At 32.7% G+C, this 22,826-nt stretch overlaps 1 protein-coding gene across 10 annotated transcripts in view; it reads left to right on the top strand.

Annotated features, from left to right (window-relative positions):
* The window catches only part of CD36 (CD36 molecule), a 296,355-nt gene that overhangs the window by 252,141 nt on the left and 21,388 nt on the right, over window positions 1–22,826 (top strand). For 7 of the 10 annotated variants that reach the window (XM_045827386.1, XM_045827390.1, XM_045827392.1 and 4 more), the window contains one exon: window positions 14,021–14,215. In XM_045827386.1, the coding sequence (XP_045683342.1) occupies window positions 14,096–14,215 (120 nt within the window). In that variant the 5' untranslated portion in view covers window positions 14,021–14,095. Of the gene's footprint in view, window positions 1–6,442; window positions 6,594–13,520; window positions 13,542–14,020; window positions 14,216–22,826 lie in introns of those variants that run through there. The other 3 variants (XM_045827385.1, XM_045827387.1, XM_045827391.1) reach the window with 3 other exon arrangements.

Genomic DNA, 22,826 nt, shown 5'->3' with positions numbered 1-22,826 from the left:
TTTGTATATGTTCTAGGACCCCATGGGCCCCTCCAGTGGACTCTCCTGTGAGACTGGCAGTTTCTCCGCTGCCACAACCCCCATGGGTTTTTACAACGGGAGTTGTTGAAACTTTACTTTCCATGCTAGAACCCTGGATTATGTGGTCTGCCTCACTCTCCAGTTGTCCCTCCCAGTTTATCTTCATGGAAATGTGGGACCACCTGGCCTGCCAAAAACTGCATCACCCTACCAGTCCACAAGCTGCCACCTTGCTGTGTTCTCTCCACCTTGGCTGCCCATCTCCACCCCTCCTATCAATCTGGATGAATGTTTCTTCTTTAACTCTTTGGTTGTTGGACTTTCATACAGTTTGATTTTCTGGCAGTTCTGTTTTTTTTTGTTTTGTTTTGTTTTTAAATTCGTTGTCTTTTGATTGTGTGAGGAAGCGAGGTGTATCTACGTATTTCTCCATCTTGGTCAGAACTATTATTTTTTAGTACCATTTAAATGTTGACTATTTTTTCTCCTTTCTCCTTAGAAAGTTAAGTAAGCTTAACTTTCTAAGGAAGCTTTGTAAATTTTTCAAGTAAAGATTATGTCTGCCAACATTTTTACATAGCCTATAAAATTTGCATTTTAATCTGACACCACCCACATGAGAACTGTGCACAGAGGTGGTCTCTTTCTAATCTCTTTTATATACATTTCATACTATGGCTCCCTTTAGACATACTGGTAAGTTTATTTTGTTTTAATGCAGTATTTTTGCTTTCATCCTGTGTTTCAATTTGTTAGACCACATGGTTTAAATCTAAACTTTAACTACTCTGATATTCTACATTTTATCTTTAATAATGCCCTTGAAATATTCTTTTAAAGGTAATAGAAACCTCCGTATTAGATGGTCAATCTTTCACTGGCATTACATTATACCATTATGTCTTATGCATTTGGCTTTCTCTTATGTTCACATATAATTATTTAATACTTATTTCTTAAATTTTATTTTAATTGTTGTTCAGGTACAATTTTCTATCATTTACTCCCATCCCAGCCCACCCACCCAGCCCTTCCCACCTCCCTCCCCTTTCCACCCACCCCTAGTTTTTGTCTATGTGTCCTTTATACTTGGTCCTGTAAACCCCTTCCCCTTTTCCCCTGAAATTCCTCTGAAATTCCCTTGAAATTCCCTTCCCTCTCCCCTCTGAACACTGTCAGCCTGTAATATTTATTTATTTTTATTTATTTGGGTAAAGCTCTTCCTCACCATACAAAGCAGGTAGAACATGCCATTGGCTTAATACTTCTGTAAGTGAACATGAGAGCAATTAAAAAAACACATGTATGTTCGTGTATATATACACACGTAATCATAAGCATGTTATATATGTCTATAAATATGTGTATGTATAAATCTCCATGGTTAGTTATCCACAAGAATTAAAATGCTAAAACAAATTTTACCTTATAGTTTTACAGCAGTAACTAATAGTTTGAGATAGTTTACAGGTCTTTGGAATGGATTTCAATTACCTTATTTAATCTCAAAACAATTCTGTTAATTGCCACTTACAGAATATGATCACCATTCATTCCTTGTTTGCTGTGTTTAATAGCATTTTTTCTCTTAATACAACATCAAATATTGCGCAATTATTTTAAATTGTTATTCAATTTGTATAAACGTGTTGAAAAGTACATGTAAAATTAGTTATCAATCAAGGACTTTATCTTTGTTTTCTCTCTCAGAAAAGAGTATAGGTTCTCAGTTAGTCTATGGGTTTTAATCCTTGTTTTGGCATGCTTAGCAATGTGAACTCAGATAGTACTCTAAAGAGCCTAGTAAGGTAATATTATAGATCAACAAGGTAACACATGTAAACTGCTTAGTTTAACAACTAACAGATAGCAAGCCCCCCATATGTGTTAACTCTGTCTTGTATCATCATAATTTATGTCTTTGCTTACTTATAAAATCTAGAATTATAATGTATATTATTATAAAATTCATTTGCTGAACTATAAAAAATGAAATTGATTATATTTTTAAAGATTGTATTTATTTATTTTTAGGAGAGGGAAAGGGGAAGGAGAAAGAGGGAGAGAAACATTGATTGATTGCCTCTCATATGCCCCAACCAGGGACTGGCTGGCAGCTCAGGCACATGCCCTGACAAGGAACTGAACCAATGACCTTTTGCTTTGCAGGATGATGTGCAACCCATTGAGCCACGCTGGCCTGGGCAAAAGAATTACCTACTTAAAAATCTTTACTATATAGAACCTACATGCAGCTTTACAACTTTCAGTTTAAATCTACCATCTAATTTAATCTTCAACTTGAGTAGGTAAATCCATACTTATATTCTCTTTAAGGAGAGGAAGTCAGGAAAATGATTACTATGCATTGCCCAGTTCACAGTTCTATTGTTGTTAGTAAAGATGTAATCAGCATGTGAGCCATGTGAGCCCTTTTGTACAACTCTTACAATACTTCTATCATCCTGCTTCCCAAATATGTTGCAATATTTATCTTACTCAACTTACTTTACTCTTCCTCTTTTATTTCACAAGTGTTAAATTCCATTCATCAGCTTATCTAAAAGTACTGTTATAAAGGATTTTTAAGGACTGTAAAAATATTAGAATACATTTTATTTATTATTTTATATTCTTGAAGTAAAAAAAGCCTTTACACTTGAATACTTAAAAGAAAATTACTATGAAAATTAATGGCATAAAAATTAAAAATTTTGGTAATTTAAAAATACAATAGAAATAAAGTTAAAATATATTTAAAATTTTTGAAATTGTCAAATATCAGAGGACTATTTTCTTACTAGCTAATAATGGACAAAAAGCATACAAAAAGATAAATAAGGTTGTTATCACAAATATTTTAAAATATATATGGCTAACATACTTAAGAACATCGGTTAAACTTCACTCAGATATTTACCAGTAAAAAAAGAACTTGCTAACAAACTTAACTTCCTGTATAAGCCAGCGTGAGTGAGGAATGGAAATACACTTTCTCACACATTGTATTCATGCATGAAAAGACATTTGGTAAAATTCTCGTTATAGAAAAAAGTACACACTTTTAACTTAGAAGTTATACCTTTCACTATTTACTTGTATCTTAGCAGCAGTAAACAAAACTATATGTACATGAATATTTAGCATGGTTTTTGTAAGATCAAGATCTAGTAACAATAAAAAACATCCATTAAATAGGAGATTGGTCATTTAAAAGACAATACATTATTCATTATGGATTTTTATATAATTTTGGAAAAAGACAAAGTTTATCCATGATATGAGCATATCTCCAAGGCACATAATATGAGAAGAGGCAAGTTGCAGAAAGTATAATTCAGTATATGTAATACCTCATATACATATGCATATAAGTTTAAAATTCATGAAATTACTGGGGTGGAGAGAACATAACTAAAATTGGTTACTTTGGAGGAATAGAATTGGGGGTTAAAAGAGACTTCCTATTTTACAAGTTTTAATATTTCTTAGTTGTCCGTGTTACTTTAATAAAACTCTAAAATAAAAATTCACTTAATAGCCAATGGTCACCATATCAATTATTTATTAAACAGATACTAAGTGTCAGGCTCTGCACAAAGTCCTTCTCAATCTTTACAAAAATTTCAGACTGGAAATATTTCATTGCAACTAAGAGACAAAGTAGTTAGGAAGTGATGAATGCCAAATTCAAACTCAGGTTCACTCACTTTCACATCAAATGCTCTATCCCAGTCAAACCATTGATTATCATGGTATAAACAAGCAGCATAATAACTCCAGGTTTCTAGTTATTTTTCACTCCCTTTGAAATATTATTATGGTTGTCATTAATCATTGTGTGAGTTCATTCATTCAACCAGCTTGAGCCTGGTCTGGGCTCTTGGGATTCAGCAGTGAATTAAACAATGTGTTTCTCTCCTCACTCTCCTCACAAAGCCAACATTCTAGCAGATGCAGAGGCTGGGCTAGAAAATAAATCAAGTGCATGTCTCATGGTGCTGTGTTATGTCATCTACAGAAAATAAAGCAGAGAAGGGAGAAAAGGAACAAGAGCCCAATGGGAAGGGACATACATTTGAGTGCCTAGTAATCAGGCACCTGTCAAATGTTGTACACAACTCACCTCATTTAGTTCTTATTATTACACTCTTACTGAGTTTTCTCTACTTTTTAATTAAAAAAAGAGTAAGTAGTTATTTACCTCCTAATCCCCAGTCATTGTAACAAGTGCCTGGTAACATCAGGGTTAACTCACATCTATCTGATGCAAGCTCTATGTCGTCTCTCACACAAAAAAAGAGTTCCCAAAGAACTGTGCCTAAGTTGACTTTATTACATTGAAAATTTTATCTTTCATTCTACTAAATTTATCAAAGTTTATGGTGGGTTTACATAAGGCAAGAGTTTACTGTCATATAATAAAACACACCCCTTTAATACTGTGGCTATATAGTATAGCCACAGTATTTTTAGAGTATATGTAAAGATGAAAATTTCAACATTCTTTACTCTAAAATGGATGCAGCATTTTTCTGCCTTATTGTTCAAGGTGTATATTTTGCTTAAAGTCTAAATATGTGGTTGTAGATTTTACTTAGCTGTGTGCTTTCCAGGTCTTGTGTGCTAAGCTACTTAGGAACTGTTGTCTATAGGATGGAACACTTAACAGCTGCTTCTAGGAATGTAAATTTGATTCTTTGAACTGATCATGGCAGTGTGTGACATTTTCCACTCCAGAAACAGTCAGAGAATTTGGGTGGATAGCATTAGGCTTCTGATTAAATACGTATCCAATAAGTTCAATGTCAAATTAGGCATCTGTTGATATTGTGCATGTATTTATTCTGAAATACCTTTCTCTAATATTGTTCATATTTTCATTTTAATTTATTCTTTCATATTTTTGTATGTGTGTATGCACACATGTGAGAATTAGGTTAAGAAGAAAATAAATCAAAGCAGTTTAAGTAAATAAAATTAATATGCTTAATCAAAGTTAGCTATTATACTACTACACAGTAGCAGTATGATATTTATTTTGGAATATTTTTATTAATACAAGAAAGATAGAAGGTCACTATTATAAAGAAATTATCTTTCTAAGGCAAATAAAATCTCTGTAAGTTATTCTTTTAAAATGAAAAGCATAAGTTATAATGAGATTGTGCAAGGCCATTTCTACTTTACCCTAATTAAGTAGTCTGAAATTTGAAAAAAACCCAAATATTTAAAGTATTTTATAACATGTTATTAATTTTTAAATAAATGTATCAGTAAAAATACCTTGGAAAAGAGAGCAATGCTTGAGAAAAAAAAAGAGTGCTTTGGATTCCTTCCTTCAGTTGTATTGCACTGCTAACATATGATAGGATTTCCCACATGTCCAGAAGGAACAGCAAGAGCAAGCCAGTGGTAAGGACTGGTTTAAATATGATGTAATGAGCTAAATATATTTCTGCCTGTTTTCATTAAGTCTTTTTATTTCAAGTTTGACTTGGAAGCATTTATTTAGAGGCCTGTCTGATAGGTGAGAATTTAACCTGAGGATTTTGATTTTGCTTGTAGGATTGTAAAAATTTCATTGTAAATATGGATTCTTACTATAGAGTATCCTCCCATCCCAAATCACAAGAACTTCTATTTTGATTAGATTTAAAATTAATGACTGTCTTTTAAATTAATTCATGAATATACTTTTATCTATATTACAAGGTCATTCTAAAGAGTAATTGTATTTAAAAGTTATTTAACAGTTATATTTTGGCTGAAAACATTAAGAGAAATTTAATATTTTGATTTTTGTAGGGGGATTTTGCTATAGTCATGAAACTTTTATAAAACTAACAGAAAAAAATGATAAACAGTTAAGCACTTCTTGTTGGAACAATAGACTATTTCCTTTTTAAAAGTCTGTTTGTCATCCTTGTTGAGTGACAGAGTCTCCAACTACTTTTAAAATCAGTATTCTCAATGTACTTCAGAGTAGTGCTGCATAAAGAAGTGTATTTTCTCTAAACTGAATGAGTTTGGCAAGATAATCATGACAGAGAAGTGGAACTCTGATTTACCTTCCTAATTTATACTTTTCACACTCATATGCCCAATTCATCATTTGGAGTAATGATTGTGTGGTGAAACAGAATACATTAGAAGCAGCTTCAGGTCCTTTCTCCTCCCTGGCTTCTGACTTACTTGGATGGGAAATGGCCAAAAATAAAAAAAAATTATAATAAAATGCTGTTGATTATCTCAGATATGGGTAATAGGTCTTCTCCAGGCCACAAAAATAGATGCGTAAGAGCTGTGCCAGTAATGTGATATGTGTGGGTTTTTTTCCTCTTTTTTTTTTTTTTTAATTTCCTCTGGCAACCAACCACTCACTGGGATTTGACGTTGTGTGTGTGTGTGTGTGTGTGTGTGTGTTTAAGCATATTTAAACTCACACACTTTCTGTAATGAGGGTTTCAGTGTAGGATTTTTTTCTGCAGAATACCACTTGGTCCTACTAAGAATTATTTGTTCAAATGTTGGAGCATTTAATTGAAAAATACTTCTTAGATTTTTTAAAGGTAAGTCGTATGATTTTTTTTAATAAAAACATTTCTATCTCCCAAATGATAAGAGATGACACTACTATATAAACACTCTTAACAAGTTATGTAACAACAACAAAAAGCAGTCGCTGTTTTCTTCAAGTCACTAGGCTTTATTAAAAATTAGGTTTGTGTTGTCGTCCAAGTTATTAGTCTACATTGTATGTTTAAAAGATATTAAAATCTTGTTTAATGGTAAAAGATATTTCACTGTTTTATGCTTAAAATGTTTTTCTGTAAACATTTATCTGCTAATATTTTAAATTATTTACAATCCAATTAGATTGTTGTGAAACTTTCATTGCATACTTAGGCTATTTAAACATGACTTTTAATTTAAATTATGAATGAAAATCAATATAGTAGGATTAGTTATTATAAATTATTTGCCACTCTATGTCAACTTTCTCTCTAGTATGCAATTGTTAATTACTTACTACTTTATATAGTCATTAGCTTATTTAATTCTCTATCTGAATTGGACAATTTTTGGTGAACTTGACTTTGTCTACATGGTTATATACAGTGTGTATTTGGATATGTTCTTATTAAATATTTTTTAAATGAGCAAGCATTATAATTGCTCTGGGAATGGTAAATTATATTGATTCCAAATAATGATTCTAGATTTTATCACTAGCCCAAGTGTAAATTATATAAAATTTGGTAGCAGAATAAAAAATAAACCAAAATTGATGGTTTGGGTTACTTAGGAAGCTTACCACAAATATCAGAAAATTTTTTATTGAGTGATGATATTAAGTGTAAATAAAAGATAAATCATCCTGAAGAAATTAAAAGTTTCAAGTTAATTACAGTAAGTGAATCTATTTATAACTGTAAGTGGCATACATTTTCTAGAATAAATCTCAGTTATTGGAATTGAATAACATGTTGAAATATATTTTTTAATTGTTTGCATGTATTTTTCAATTCACTCCTATGTAATTTTGTTAGTAATGTCTTGTGAATGTAAAATCAATATTGCTTTTAATATTGGTTCACAACCAAAATGAAATTCTTAAAAAGTTTCATCATATAGAGACTCTAGGTGTCCATTGAAATTTATGAGAGAAGAAATATGAAGATATTTTTTCATTTATCAGAATCATTATTAAACCAGAACAACATATCAGATCTACAGTCTTCATATAATAAGTTTGGTTGGGAAGAAAATCACAATTATAACTGGAGAGGGACTTGTAAAGGCTATACTGAGAATTTTGGAATTTACCTCAGAAATTATAGTTGCAAGCCTTATTTCTTATGAAAATATTTGGCCATGTTTACTCAAACACATTTGAATATTATGGATTTTTTTGTTCCTGAAGGAACTAATTTTGTAACTGTTTTCTGATTTAATTACAATGTATTTTAGTTCGCCAGCTTAAATCATGGCTAAAAGTTTTGAGTAGCATTTTCTAACCTAGTAACTTTCTGTTCATTTGCATGCTATTCTAAGTTTTCTGTGTATAAAAAGAATAAATCATCTCATCCAATTATATTATAACCTAAGTGTTTTGCAAATAAGCATTCCTGTTTGCGGAAACTATATACATTTATCTGTTGTTTATGCTAATAGTAAATATGAACTAACATTCCACTATGGTGGTTTAATATAACATTTTATAACATTTCAAGATAACAATAACATCTGCTATAATAGGAATTTTTATACATATCTCATTTAATTTTATTTGATATTTGCTACCTTATTTAATGTATAATATATCCATTATAGAGAAAGCTGAGTCACAGGGAAACTATAATATTAAGACTCAGAATTAAACCAAATTATTTGACTTCAAAGTAAAAAATCTTAACCATTACAAATCTTATAATATCTTATTATTATAGTAGAATTTGGGGTGGAAAATAGACAATAGCATTCCTGCCTAGGGCCCAAAGCTTAAGGATGGCTCTAAACCTAAGCATCTATGACTGCAATCATTTCAAACCTCTAGTATTGCCTGTAATCAAGTACTCCAAAAAGTATTCCAAAAGATAGGCTTGTTTCTAGACAGGCCCTTTAATATATGAAGTCCAATATACTTAATGGTTTTAATTTTTTAAGACTACCATCAAAACAAGTTTTATATTGTAATATTTGAAAAGTACACTTTAGAGAGGTATATTATTGTTTCATATTTTATATTCTTTTCTATTATATATTTTTATCTCCATATATTCTGATAGAATGGAATGGTGCTTAGAAATGAAAAGGACTGTGTGGTAACTTCAATAAGAAAAGAGGTTTGAGATCTCTTAATCTAGTTTTTTAAGAACACTTCGCAGAGCACTTGGTTCTGTAGGGATGACTCTTGGGCCAAGTGAGGTGTGGCTGGGACAGGAAACGGTCACAGTTTCTGCAACCTTTTAACAGAATGGCTTTTCTTTTAACTATCTTTATATATTGGGATTATAAATAAAATTTATTCTTTCATAACTTTATTGTATTTTCCTATTATCACTTATCCCCCTTATCCCCTCTCTCACCTTCACCCCTCTTCCTCCCTCCACAATCACCACACTCTTGTCCATGAGTCTTTTTTTTTCTTGTAAAATTTAATTTGAAAGAATTCTATCTTTAAAACAGAAGTTTATGCAGTATTTATCTAAAGCTCTTATCTATCCACAGGATAAAACATAACCAGATTTAAAGGATTAACTTAAGCCCATTTCAAGTCACTTGGATTTGAATCTGAACCTTTACCAAGACTCTTTAGCAAGTTTCTTTACCAAGAAATCATGGCTTTGCAACGTACTTAGATGTGGTGTAGGACAAGAGTGTGAAAAGGGATTTAATTAATTTTAAAAGCTAACTCCCATCATTGATATCCAATGTGTTCAGCTAATCAACCCCCTATGTAAAAGTTCAAAGTGGGTTTTGTGAGCAGGTAGTGTATTTATTAGGTGAGGAAGACTGTGTGTCAAAAGAATACTTGTGTGTATAGTGAAGAACAGAGCTATGTGGTTTTCTGTGTTAAGGAACTTGGAAGGAAGGCTTACAAATAGAATAGGAAATTGGAGGTATTGCTTGCTCATGAGTAAGAAAATGACCTTCAGGTCCTGGTATTCATTCATGGTACAAGAACTCTTGCAATTTGAAACTTTTTAAGTTTTGCAGTTCACATCCCAGGGAATTTTGCCAGGCTATGTTTTTCTGGGTGGAGTTTCTTAGGAAACACAGCTTTATCTACACATGGGAATAATTAGAGTCCCTGGGAATGGGAATCTTCTGACTTTCTGATGTATGTATTGGAAAGACTTCTGGTGGCTCGGTCTTTCAGTTTCTATGACTAGGTTTTCAACATAGTGGAAAGGCATGATCATAAATTCATTCCAGAGATGTTCCAGGGGTTTGACAGTGGAAACAGAAAAATTCCATTCTTTATTCCTTCAGGGAAATCCCAAGGGAATAAGATGCCCTCACTAATTCTGCAGAAGGAATTGGATTATTATCTATAAACTGAGAAGATACAGCTTATTTTCCTCTTTTCTTTGTTCCTCACAGGAGTTTCAATAATAAGTTTTATTTTAGGTACCTGTGATTAATGTTTGCTTTTTAAATGTAGGTACTTTAAATAAGAAGAAGATTACTACAGATACAAATGCCTATTCTGTATGAAGGAAAAAATAATAATAAAGAAAAAAAATTAATCCCAAATTAGCAAGTGAGATAAACTACCTATTTTAATAGATAAAGAGCTGTGTTATCAAGAAGACCAAGTGTGTAAGATTCAAAATTTTCATATTCTTAATATTTAACTTTGAAAGAAAAGTGGGAACAAACTACATTTTTTTCCCCTGGGAGTAAACATGAGTGGAAAAGCCATTGAATAGAATGTGCTCTTAGCCTGAACTTTTCCCTTATGTTCTCAGTACATGTATTACATAATATGTTTTGTTCTCCTTTGCCTATGGTTAATAAAACTGATTATAATTCTGTAGTATGAAGCATAAGGTTAAAGTGTAATTACAGTAGCAATACTTAAATACTCATGATGACATCAAGTTACTGAAGGATAACAAATCAACCTAAGTATGTCCAGTATCTTGCTTATGCTTAGGAAAACAATGTTGAAAACTTACAACATGTTAACAAAAGTGAGTCAATCAGAAAATCTGAAAGAGATAAACTTAATCTCTTTCTCTCTTTCTCAAAAATATTAGTATTGAAGTGATGTCAGATTAATACTTGTATCTTTGTGTATATATCATCCAGACTGGTGTTGGACTATAATAACTTTCTAACATATGACTCTACAGAATAAATTTCCCAACATTTCTGTTTTCTGATGAACCTGATTCAGTAGCATAGTTGTGTAACTTTCACTTCAGTTTCAAGTTCTCCGGAAGCAGAGTCTGGGCAGTACCCAGGTATCCCCATTACTTGACATGTCTGGGCCCAGTGTCCTTAGAGGTCATAATGGTGAGTTTTCAGGTTTAGAGAAGGATGCATTAGAGAACATGTGCTGCTCCCTGGGTCCTGAAGTGGACACTCTGGGGACTGTTTGCTCCTTGCAGAAACTCTTCCTTGTACTACAGGGGGCTGCTTTAATAAAAGAGGAAGATTCTGGATAAGTCAGATAGATTCACGGCTACAGTATGGCATAGAGTCTGGAAAGGAGCAAATATATGCACACATTTATCTCTTTAAGCAACAACAGAATTGCACATTTTAAATCATTGTATATTCCATTTGTCAGATTTGCAAATGACATTGATGTTATATAATTTGTAGCGAAGTTTATGTAGGACATAAAATAACTTTCCTAAAAGGATGACTTAATCTTTGAGTTGTTTTTTTAAAAAAGATTCATGATGTTATATTAACAAAACTGGAAACTGACACTAGCTTTCCTGTCTCAGTTTTTAAATGGGCGTGTAAAGCCATAGGTCTCTACGGGGATTGTCCTAGAGCATCTTAAAGGTGGAAAGGAGAGTGTCAGAGAAACCAAGTTAGAAATCAGATTCTCTGGGTTCTCACCACTGCTGTAATTGTAAAAATTTGGTCTAATGGTCTTCCATGTAAGAATTTGAGCGAAGACTGGTTAAGCTGCTTAAGTTAAAAACTGATCAGATTTTAGCTCTCTTCTTTACACATAAGGAAAATGAGGTATAGAGAGATTAAAAGATTTGCCCATGATCACCTGTCAAGAGTGGCAAATCAGTTTTTGGTTTAATCTCTGGTCTGCTAATCTCAGTTACACGAGTTTGGATCCCTGTATTTGATTGCAGCTGTAGATTATAACTTGCAAATGAGTGTTGGGGGATTAACTATGAAACAGGCTTTCAGTAAATTTTCCCTAATAAGCTATCTTGAATATGGTTGTTTATAGTATACAGAACAGCAAGATGATATTCTGTACTTAGCAATTACTATGGTTGTTTAAAACATTATGTTTTAAGAAAAAAAATAAGGTGCCATACAGTTATGTTTTGCAAAGTAATTCTATTTGATAAGATGCAATCCTTTTATCAACTTTAAATAATTTGGTCTGTTGTATTATGAAAAACCTGGCCAAAGCTGTCAGAGGTAGCATGTTGTATGATTTATATGGAAGGGAAAGCTATTCTTCATACATGACCTTCAAGCAACGAATAAAAAACAAACCCCATTTGCTCAGTGAGATAAAATTCCACAGGAAAAGTAAGTCACATGTTTAGATTTTTGTGGTTTTCTTTTACATCCAAAGAAACAGGTGACACCAGTGGCCATGCAGGCATCTTAGCTGCCAGGACCTCAGTGTGAATGAGTTTGTTGCATCCTGACTTACCGTGGAAGTATCCCAGGTATAAGGCATGGGTAGAGGCATGTTACAATAGATAAGGAGAACCAGAAATTAATAACTAAAATTGCCATGGAAAATTTTGTAACATTTATCTTTCTTCATTTTAGGAAAAAAAGTCTATTTTTTCTCTTTTTCTTACCATTATTTTCTTAGCTATGCAAATAATATTTTTGAAAAATTAAATGGTTCCTTAAGTGGAAATAAATACTAATAAAATTGTAAGACTGGTAAAACTGATGTAACAAAACTGGGGAGAGAAATCTGAGACCATGACAAAATGTAATTTTTATTATTGCATTTACAATGTTGACAAAAATATGCTGTGTATGACTTTTTCTTTTTGTAGCCTGCATCCTGTTGGCATTTATGTTTTCCTTAGCTGTAGGCAGTTTGAAGTAGGGAAGTTTTGTTTATAAGCTACAGTGCACACTCTGACTGCTTATCAATGTCAAGTCAATTCTATTTTTTAAAATGCTGTTACAGTGATAAAGCTCAGATGAATGTGGTTTCAAGTATTAGTAACAAGTAATAAACTCTTATCAACCTTGTGACCAGAGGATTCTCTCATTCCACCAATTGTTTTCTTCCAATCTTTATGAAGTAACCACATAGTAAAAAGATAGCAAAAATTGAGGAAGTGAAATACATACTGTCAGAAACTAGTTTATTTTAATGGATTGGCATGAATCAGTTGCCATGACAATATAAAGGATATTGCAAATGAATATGTAAAAAATTCTTTGAGACTAATAACAAAGCAATGCTTAGCATTAAAACAAGGTACCCTCTACATGTATATTTTCTTGAGATTCTTTTCACCTTTAATCTATACAAAAGTCAATTATTAATAATAAAATTGAAAGTAAAGAACATTTCTTCAAAATATTTCAGTGTTTTCAACAATTCAAGAAACAACTTAGGCATGATGTCAGTGGTCATGAAATGGGATTTTCTTTCATAGTAATGATAATGATTCTAGTAGTAATTTTCTAGTATTGTATTTTCCCAATTTACCCATGCTTTTTTTGTGTTTTAACAGCTGACACATGATTAAAAGAATTGATTTTTTCTGAGACTCATCAGATCACTTTCTGTAAAGTCCATATCTTTCTGTTCATTTGCGAATAAGGTATCGTAAAGAAAAAGTCTTACCATACTAGCTTAGCACTTAGAGAAGTTATCAGTCTCCCCTCATTTAGTTTTCAGGAGATCTCCAGGCAGGGTGTGGATGGCTACTTGAGCTGAGAAGCCAGAGGGTGAGGATGCAACCAAGTGTTGCCAGATGAGGGAAGATAGCTGAGGGTGAGAGTACAGTCAGCATGTTGTCCTGAGATAAGACCTGGACATTACATATCCCTAAGAAGAAAATTAAAGAGGAGAATTTTTGAAGAAATGCTGTATATGATATCTTTAATTTTTACCACTGGTAGGTAGTAAAAAGCAAGAAAGGAGAGGACCTAATCAAGGAAATCAGTTTCTCAAAACAGAAAAGTATGTGCTTATTGACAACTGGGAAAATAATCTGTTTCAGTAATATGTTTTCTTTGAACTTTGATCTGTTTGTATTGATATTTAAGCTTCTGCTTTATGATCTCTTTCTAATCATAGAACCAGAGCTCTTGGAAACCTGGGAATTTAAAAGAAGCAGGTGCTGAACCTTAACTTTCCTCCTCAACAAGAAAAATGGGCTGCGATCGTAACTGTGGGCTCATCGCTGGTGCTGTCATTGGAGCGGTTCTAGCTGTGCTGGGAGGCATTCTAATGCCTGTCGGAGACATGCTGATTGCGAAGACAATTAAAAAGGTACAAGTAGTCTAAAGGATTTTTTTTCCCTCATTCTGATTCTTTCTATCTTCTGTCCCTTATTTGCTTTGGGTACCTGTTTTATATTTCATAGTAACTGGCAACTTTGTGTCTTCAATACAAAAGTGATTATGAACCACCATGATGGTACATGATAGAGAAATGTTCAAATTATAATGCATATTTACCAAGAATAAATTGCTGTCTTAAGTATAAATATTTAAATTCTGATAAAAGCTATTAATAGGTACACAGGTTATTGAAATAACTGTTTCTGTCTGAAGAGTATGATGGTATGCTTTTGAATAAAAAAATAGGTGAGTGCATTTTGTGAGGGTACAAGTATAAACAGTAGATGTACTTTGGTTAATACTGAAGAAAGTATATATTTATAATATATAACATATATACATATATAAATACATATTATATAGTCACTGAAACAATTGTTTCATAATGAGTCAGGAATTTTTGGTAAAACTGGTAAACTTTTTATTTGGTAAACCACTGCTTTTTATAATATTTGTAATAAAACATGTCTTGCAAATGTTTTACAAATATTTCCTATTTATAAAGCTTCATGTTTGACTCTTAGGAAATACTTTCAGAAGTGTTATATAGGGCATGTCCCAGTGTTTTTGCAACAAGTAGACTGTAGTTGTAACTAAATTAGAGAGGTTTGCACAACAAACTAGAATTTCCCACCCTGTCTCCTTTTACTCAGCTTCACACTCACCAGTGTTAACTGGTGGAGGAAGGAAGACTAGGTTAAGGATATACCGACTGCTGAAGTCCTAAACCAGAGATGGCAAGTTCAAATGGCTTCAGAAGTTTAGAGACAGAATTAAAAATGAGAAATAAAAGAGGGAAGCTACAAAGAACAAGATAAAATGAAGAACAGGGACTATTGTGAACTTGAGAATGTGTGCCTGCCTGAGGCAGGTATGTTTCTTTTTTCAAAACATAATTCTGGCCAAATAAAACATATCTGAGCATTGGCCTCAGCTCTCAGTCTGCTTACATGTCAATGGGCTAGACAGAGTGTTAATAAGCAGCGTGCACAATGGAGAATGACAAGGATTAAACCATAAAATGGGCCACACCCACCAACGCCTACTGAACTTTCTCTTACTGCCAACATGTTTATCTCCCTTACCCATTCATTATTAGCACTTGGCATCTTGCTCTTAATAGGAATATAAATAAATACCATTATATTTCACTGAACCATTGACTTAATTGACTAATAGGAAGAATTAATTTTAAGTATAGTCATTCATAATAAAAGTTACTATTTTCTGATATATCTTTCTTTAGCTAAAATTATGGTTTTAAAATTAAAAGAAATCATCTCACTGTACCATTATAGCTGGCATTTTACTATAAAGATAAAAATAGAGGACATTTTTTAGGTTATAGTTCTTATGCTTGCATGATATACTTGCTCCATAATAATACAATCATTTATAGACTTTCTGTCACTAACAAATCATAAATCTTCAGTCCTATGAATTTCACTGAAAAAAAAATATTATAATTTGAATGTCATCTATTTCTTTGGAATTCCCAACTTTCTTGATGTAGTTTGGTAGAGATGGACAGACGATAGTGAGATAAAGCTCATGTAACTGTGTGAGTGGGTGTTGTGTTTGCTGACTATTCTGTAAACGGTGCTCCCTTCTTGACCTCCCATGAAGAGAGAACAGACTCAATGTGTGCACCAACACACAGACAACTCCTCTTTTGGAAGGGTCTCCAGAAGAGAGGTATCACAATGATCTCCCACTGCATAGCATTATAGACTGAGACTGTTTATTTCTGATACATAATTGATGATTAGTAGCTAATTATTGATCATAATTTTTTCTTCATTCAACAATATTAGTACATATAGACTTTCTGTTAGGTGGCAGACAAGCTTTTAGCATCTATTTTAATTGTTGAATATTTGTTTCCATGCTCACAATAACTAATTTGCTCTTGTATAGGGACTGGAAGGATAAAATAAAATTTTTTCAACCAATTTAAGATTAAACTGGGGGAAAGCATATTGTAAAAAAAAATATAGAGACCTGTGAGACTCTGAAACTGAATTCTATAATGTGTAATATGGAAACATAAGTGCTATTTAGAAAGAGAACTCTCTGTGTATCCAATAGCTTCAGGAAGAAGGTGAGATTTGGGTTGGATTTTGAAGAACTATAGAATTTTGAAAGTTCAGAGAAGGCGGCAATTACAGGCATGAAAGGGTTGATTAACATTATGGAAAAGTTGTGAAAGTTCAGTTAAATATTATGAAGAAGAAAGGAAGAATATAGAAGATGCACCAAAAATATGGGATTAATAAGGGATGATTAGAGAGACAACATCATGGGGTAAGATTTAAAATGCTTTGAACATCAGGCAGAATAATATTTAATCAATTATGTATAGTCAATCATTGTTGATGTATGTTTTCTGGTAGATGTGTAAAATACAACAAAACCTACAGTTGGAGATCAATATCATCAAATGGCTAGAATTTATTTAGTGCTGCTAAGAGGTTCATGTGTATAATTTACTTAATGTTCATAAATAACTATAATAAATTATTATTATTTTACCCATTTTAGAGTCACAAGACCTTAGAACAACTTGCTAGCTCACCTAGCCAAAAGGAGGAGGAATCAGCTTCCAAACCTAGGCATCTCAGGGCAGAAACTAGATGATACACAGTCTTGTACTCTATCTACAATAGAAAGTGTTGGAAAGTAAGAAGACCCAAAAGAGCAAAACAAGGAAAAAACTATGTAGGGTGTGACCACTTTCAAGGAGAGTATATGACTCTCCTTTAATCTTTGCACACTCTGTAACAAAGCCAGTCTGTTCTAGTGGGATACAGTGCATAGAAAGAACTGGCGGGTGGTGAGATGCAGTGGCCATTTGAATGGAGGGACTAAGTTAGGAGAGAGAGGAGTACAAACTACGTGACATCTGGTCAAGTTACTGAGAGAAATGTATACCTTAGGAGACTACAACACAGAGATTTTATGAACAGTTTCATATGAACATCAGTGCCTATTTCAAAGGTCAGAGTTCAGATAGATTTTATCATTACTATACAGATTACAGATAAAACTAAACAGTACATTTCCTTGCCAGCTTGAATGTAGAGACAAAGGAACAGAGAAATCATTATATGATTTGTGCATAATTTGGTGGTTGAAGACAAAACAGAAAAGGGAAAGATATAATTTTATATGAAGAGATAAAAACAAGAGTATAATACTTTGGAGCTAATAGGAAGCCAGCCCTCCAGGAAAAAGAATAAAATGTACTCAGACAGAAGAAAATTAAGGAAATAATAGTTAAAACATGGTCACTAAGATTTTGGAGTATAATTTCAGTAGGATAGGGTAAAAAAGAGGGGGTGAAATATAAAGAATATTTTCCCTTCTTGTTTTGAAATGAGGTCTTTCTGTGCAACTTTTTACAAGACCAAAGGGAATAGTATGAATCTAGGCTTTGGAAGAAGGAAGAGGTACAAAACTGAAATTTGGGAGAAGAATGAGTTCCAAAAACCTATTAATAGTATACACTGTTATCCCAGCTACGTACCCTTCGACTAAGACATTATAAGAATCCCTTCAATGATCAGGGTCTGTGGTCCATTTATAGCTGAGCCTGATTTTCCTCTCACATTTCTATTATCCATGTTGAGCTTGACAATTTTACTCATCATATAAAGATACTGGGACTGTTTTCTTAAATAAGATTTTTCTCTTTAGTATTACAAAGCTATATTTTTAATGAGACTGACATATGTATCTGTTCAGCTATAGTAAAAGTCAAATGTCTGAATTAGGCACAAACTCAGAGAGCCAAGTGTCTTACCCTAGCCTCAGGAGCACTTAGGTTAATGCCGTTGTTTTGTGAATATTTCACACAAGTTTTCATACTGGTCAGTTTTTTGTTTACCATTAAAACTCATTGAAGATTATTTTCTTCATTTAATTAATAGCACACTGGAAAAGTTACTACCTGTATACAAGCACCATTAAAAACATTAAAGTGTTTAATTGCAAAATATCAGAAAATCATCTTATATTGTTGTTATTTATAAACTATAGAGTCAGAATTCTATAATATCTTTCAGTTCTAAAAGATGTCACTCTAATACTAGAATTTCAAATGGTCTGAAAGCTCATTTTCCTTCCTGTGTGTGTGTATTTTTTAATTTTCATCTAAGGATATGTTTATTGATTTGAGAGAGAGAGAGAGAGAGAGAGAGAGAGAGAGAGAGAGAGAGAGAGATCAATGCGAAAGAGAAACATTGATCATTTGCCTCCCATATGTGCCCCAAACAGGGATCAAACCCACAGCTGAAGATATGGTCTGACAGGGGAGACAACACACAGCCTTTGGAGGCACAGGGTGCTACTCCAACCAACTGAACCGCCCAGCCAGGGCCATGCATATATTTTTTACTCTTTATTTCCAAGGAATATTTTCTAGGGACTTTATGCTTTTTTTTATGGATTATAGCAGAAAACCTTCTTACCAGCATTCTGTCCTGTGGTTCTTAATAGACTTGTGTTGAGTCAGAATGTTTATGTGACCTTGCTAGGGAAACTAAAAGTCAATGGCCTAAGCTGACACACATATGGAAATTACCAAGTCACTTTAAAAAAGGTCAAAGTTCTCCCACGATTTATAAGGTAATCTGTCACTCAACTTTGTTAATATCACTTGATAAGAGCTTAGTGAATATTGTGTAACATAAATAATTTTAAGTAAATTTTAATTTAATTTCCCTATTATATTAACTATAGAACACGAAATAGAGAATACATCTTTCTTTTTATTTATCCATTAAAAGGCTAATATTCAATTATATCATCACTTAATTATATCATTCTTTTCTCCCTCTAGTTCTTGAAAAATATAATTTTTAGTAGCTTGTAATAAATGCTTTCAAGTAAAATAAATTAAAATAATAACTGTTTATGTTCATAAAATGATTAAGCCTTTGAATTAATAGATCATATTTTAATAATATAAATTAATTTACTTTTATATTAATTTCACAACATATGCTTATAGTATTTCTAGATATAATAAAATAATTTGTACATTTTATAGTATCTGAAAAGTTTAAACAGAAATGCCTGAAGTGTTAGTTGTTAAGGAATGTAGACTTTTAAAAAATTTAATGACAACATATAAGTACATGAAAGAATCCAAAATAAAACTTAAATTAAGGTAGCAGTATACAATGGATTAAACACTAGAAATATTTTCATTTTAACAATAATAAAATCACTTAAAAGCAATGTTTCAAGAAATAGCAGGTAAGAATATATAATTCTCTTCCTCTAGCCCAGTGTAATATCAACATACTTTACTTTTCATGCCAAATATACAAATCTCCCAATTTTAGGTTCTTACATACATTCTTGCAGGCTAATTTGGGGGGCTTTAGAAATACTTAATTCAACCTGATTTAGTACATTTTATCCTGGGTTTTAATCGATAACTTGATAATCTGAGACTAAAGCCAGTTTTTGATTCAGCACCACTAATATTCTAACATACTCTTTTCTCCCAGTGCACACACACAGGTGCATGTGAAAATGAGAAATACTTTTGGACATGGGGAAATGGCTTGTAGTGGTCCTAACAGAGCAAATTGTGGCAGTGAGTGTGGAGACAAAGATTACCTTCAGTATGTTTTTGCTTTTTAAGGAAGTTTTGATTTCACTGGAGTACAAATGTAGAATGATTAAGTAACAGAAAAACAAGTTTCACAGGATGTTACATGAGTTATTGACACATGACTTGTTCAGCTAGTAAGTAATATAAGTGAATCAGTTAAAACAGTTTGTGAGTAAATTATATTAGCATTTTCCCTCTAAAGAATAGATAGGATTTGTATAGTGATAATAGCTAATGTGTTTAATGAATACTTGCTACATGGGCTAACAGTGTCAGCACTATTCTGAGAGTTTATATTTATTAACACTTGTAACAAACTATGAGGATAATTATTTAATTAAACTATATTCAGTTAATTCTGACTTTCAGAAGTACTAATTTCATATGGTTTAATATTATTGTCTCCATTTTACAGATAAGAAAACTGAGGCACAAAGTAATTTAATTACCTGCCTGAGTTTAAATAGTACATGACCAAACTGAGGATCAAACTCACAGCATCTTAGACTCATTCTTTACCACTTCACTCTATGCTTTGAGGGAAGAAGCCACTGTGCTTGGTCAGTGTGAGGGTAGGATAAGGGAATCTAACTCATAGATTAAAATCTGCTATACATGGTTCTTTGCCTCTTTCTGTTTTACAATATCTTTGAGAAATGGAACAATATATTTTCTATAACTATGCCTTCAATACTCCACACATGGGAAGATATCAAAGGCATTGTAATAATTACATATATTAAACTGTCAGTTGTGTAGTACTGTTTCCTTACAATAGCAATAATCAAGTGAGCGTGTGACTAGATAGAAGATATTACTGTCAAAAACATCTGCTTTCAAATTAATGAAACAGAAGTTTCAATGTCTTTCAAACCCAACTGGAGATCATGCCACATGAGTCATCAGGTTGGAATCCAGCCATTTCTGGGGCTGAGTCATCTGTATACTTAAAGTCAGGGACAGATACCGATGCACACATCAACCAAGTGAGATGATCTTAAATTACATTCTTTTTCTGGGCACATAATGATCAGCTTCATACTTCAGATTTAGTGAAGATTTGCAAAATAGGCTAGATAGTCCAAATCCAATTTAAAATTAAGACCTTTTAAATTCACAAAGGATGTAAAATCTTTCGATCCTTTTGGAAAGTACTCGTGACATATTTAGTCTTGGTAGTCAAGGAGTGATTATACAATTTCCTAATACATAGAGTAGTGTTGGGACCAGAGGAAATGAATTCCTATTTTGACTGCTTTAATATTTTTCTTTGTCATTAAACAAATCATGATGCTATGGACACTACACAAAATTGTAGTAAAAATATCTGGTTTCTATATTATCTGCTACTAAATTGTTATATGTTATGGAATCAGATGTCTGTCTTCTCTAAGACCTATTTCTACTTCTGAAAAAATGGATGGGGTTAGATGATGCTAACTTTTTCAGTTGATAATTCGATGCATATACTTTAAATGTTTGCATTTCAGTGTTCCCATTTAAAAAATATCATCAGATCAACGGTTAAGGCAAAGTAATTTGTGGCTCTTAGAGAAAAGGCATATTACACTTACCACGTCCTCTTACGTTAAATGCATATGCATTACAGTTAGGAATGTATTCTCTCCTGCCAAGAACATTCTATCACAGGCTCTTTTCAATTCTGTAAGCCCCTTATTGATTTTCCTTCATTAAGAACTAAAATAAAATATGTGCCTTGACAGGTACATGACAATTGATATTATATTAGTCCTTAAGATTCTTAGAGTGTGAGAGTAACATGTAGATGAATAGGTTTGTGTGTGTGTGTAAGTCTTTTGAAATGGGTAAATTAATACAGCTCTCAGCTTCTATATAGATTTCACCTTCAACATCCTCATTAAACATCTTTACACTTAGAAGAATAGTCATAATACATTATCCATAGGTAATTTTGTCTTAATATTGGGCTTGTTAGTATGGGAGTCAGACTTTCTGTGACCAAATGGCAAGTTTTTCAAGGACAATTGGTTGTAAAAGTAATAGGGTCTACCATCACTTCAGCAACTCCAGTATACCCAGTGTAAATGATTGCAACAGAAGGATTTTGTAATGGTGTTTCAGATTGGTGCTGTGTTCTTCTCTAAGGAATTCCCTTCTTCTCTGCTTTAAGCAATAAGTAGTTTCCTGAAGATATGAAAGTCAATTTGACTTTTACCAACTAAATACAAAGGGGACAGAAAAAAAGTAATAGAGTGGTATAAAAGAGGACTAGTCTAAGGGTCAGAGCCTGGGATTCTCAGTGTGATTCTTCTATGATGTGCCTAAGTTTTCTTTGGACCAGCCACCTGGTTTCTCAGAGCCTCAGCATGTTCTCTTAGAAAATGTGATAATAATGTCCAATGTCCTTTCCTGATCTGTCATTCTATGAATTGATGTTTCCAGGTGAAGGAAACAAATAGATCATATTTTTCCTGTATTCATGGGCTGCTTTAGGTTCATTTTCTGTGACATAGTGTTCTTCCTCTTCCTGTAGCACACTAAGGTAAGTTGAAGATTTCCATCTGGGCATTTTGTCCAAGGTTCATAACTGGAAATACTGCCTGCTACAAATTCACCTTTGTTGGCAGTAGGTACAATAGCTTCTGGCTCACAGAGTGAAAGCTGTGGAAGGCATTTGGGAGAAAAAAATGAAACCCCCTTATTCAACAGAAAATGAAATTAACCCTAAGGGATTTGATGACTTTCCACTCAGTCCCACAGATCCTAAAAAAAAAGGAACAGATTTCTAATGTAGGGTTTCTGATTCTGTCATTGGCATTCTTTTTCCACCACAAAAGGGCATTGACAATTTTTAATGGATTTCATGAAAGAATATTAGGTCAGCTTCCTTATTTAATACTATTATTTAAAACATAGTAATCTAATAATAATGAAT

This window comes from Phyllostomus hastatus, unplaced genomic scaffold (assembly GCF_019186645.2).
Source record: "Phyllostomus hastatus isolate PE091 unplaced genomic scaffold, TTU_PhHast_1.1 phas_scaffold_78, whole genome shotgun sequence".
In the NCBI taxonomy this organism is placed as follows: Eukaryota; Metazoa; Chordata; class Mammalia; order Chiroptera; family Phyllostomidae; genus Phyllostomus; species Phyllostomus hastatus.
The sequence above is the reverse complement of the archived record's forward strand: the minus strand, read 5'-3'. Positions and strand labels throughout refer to the sequence as shown.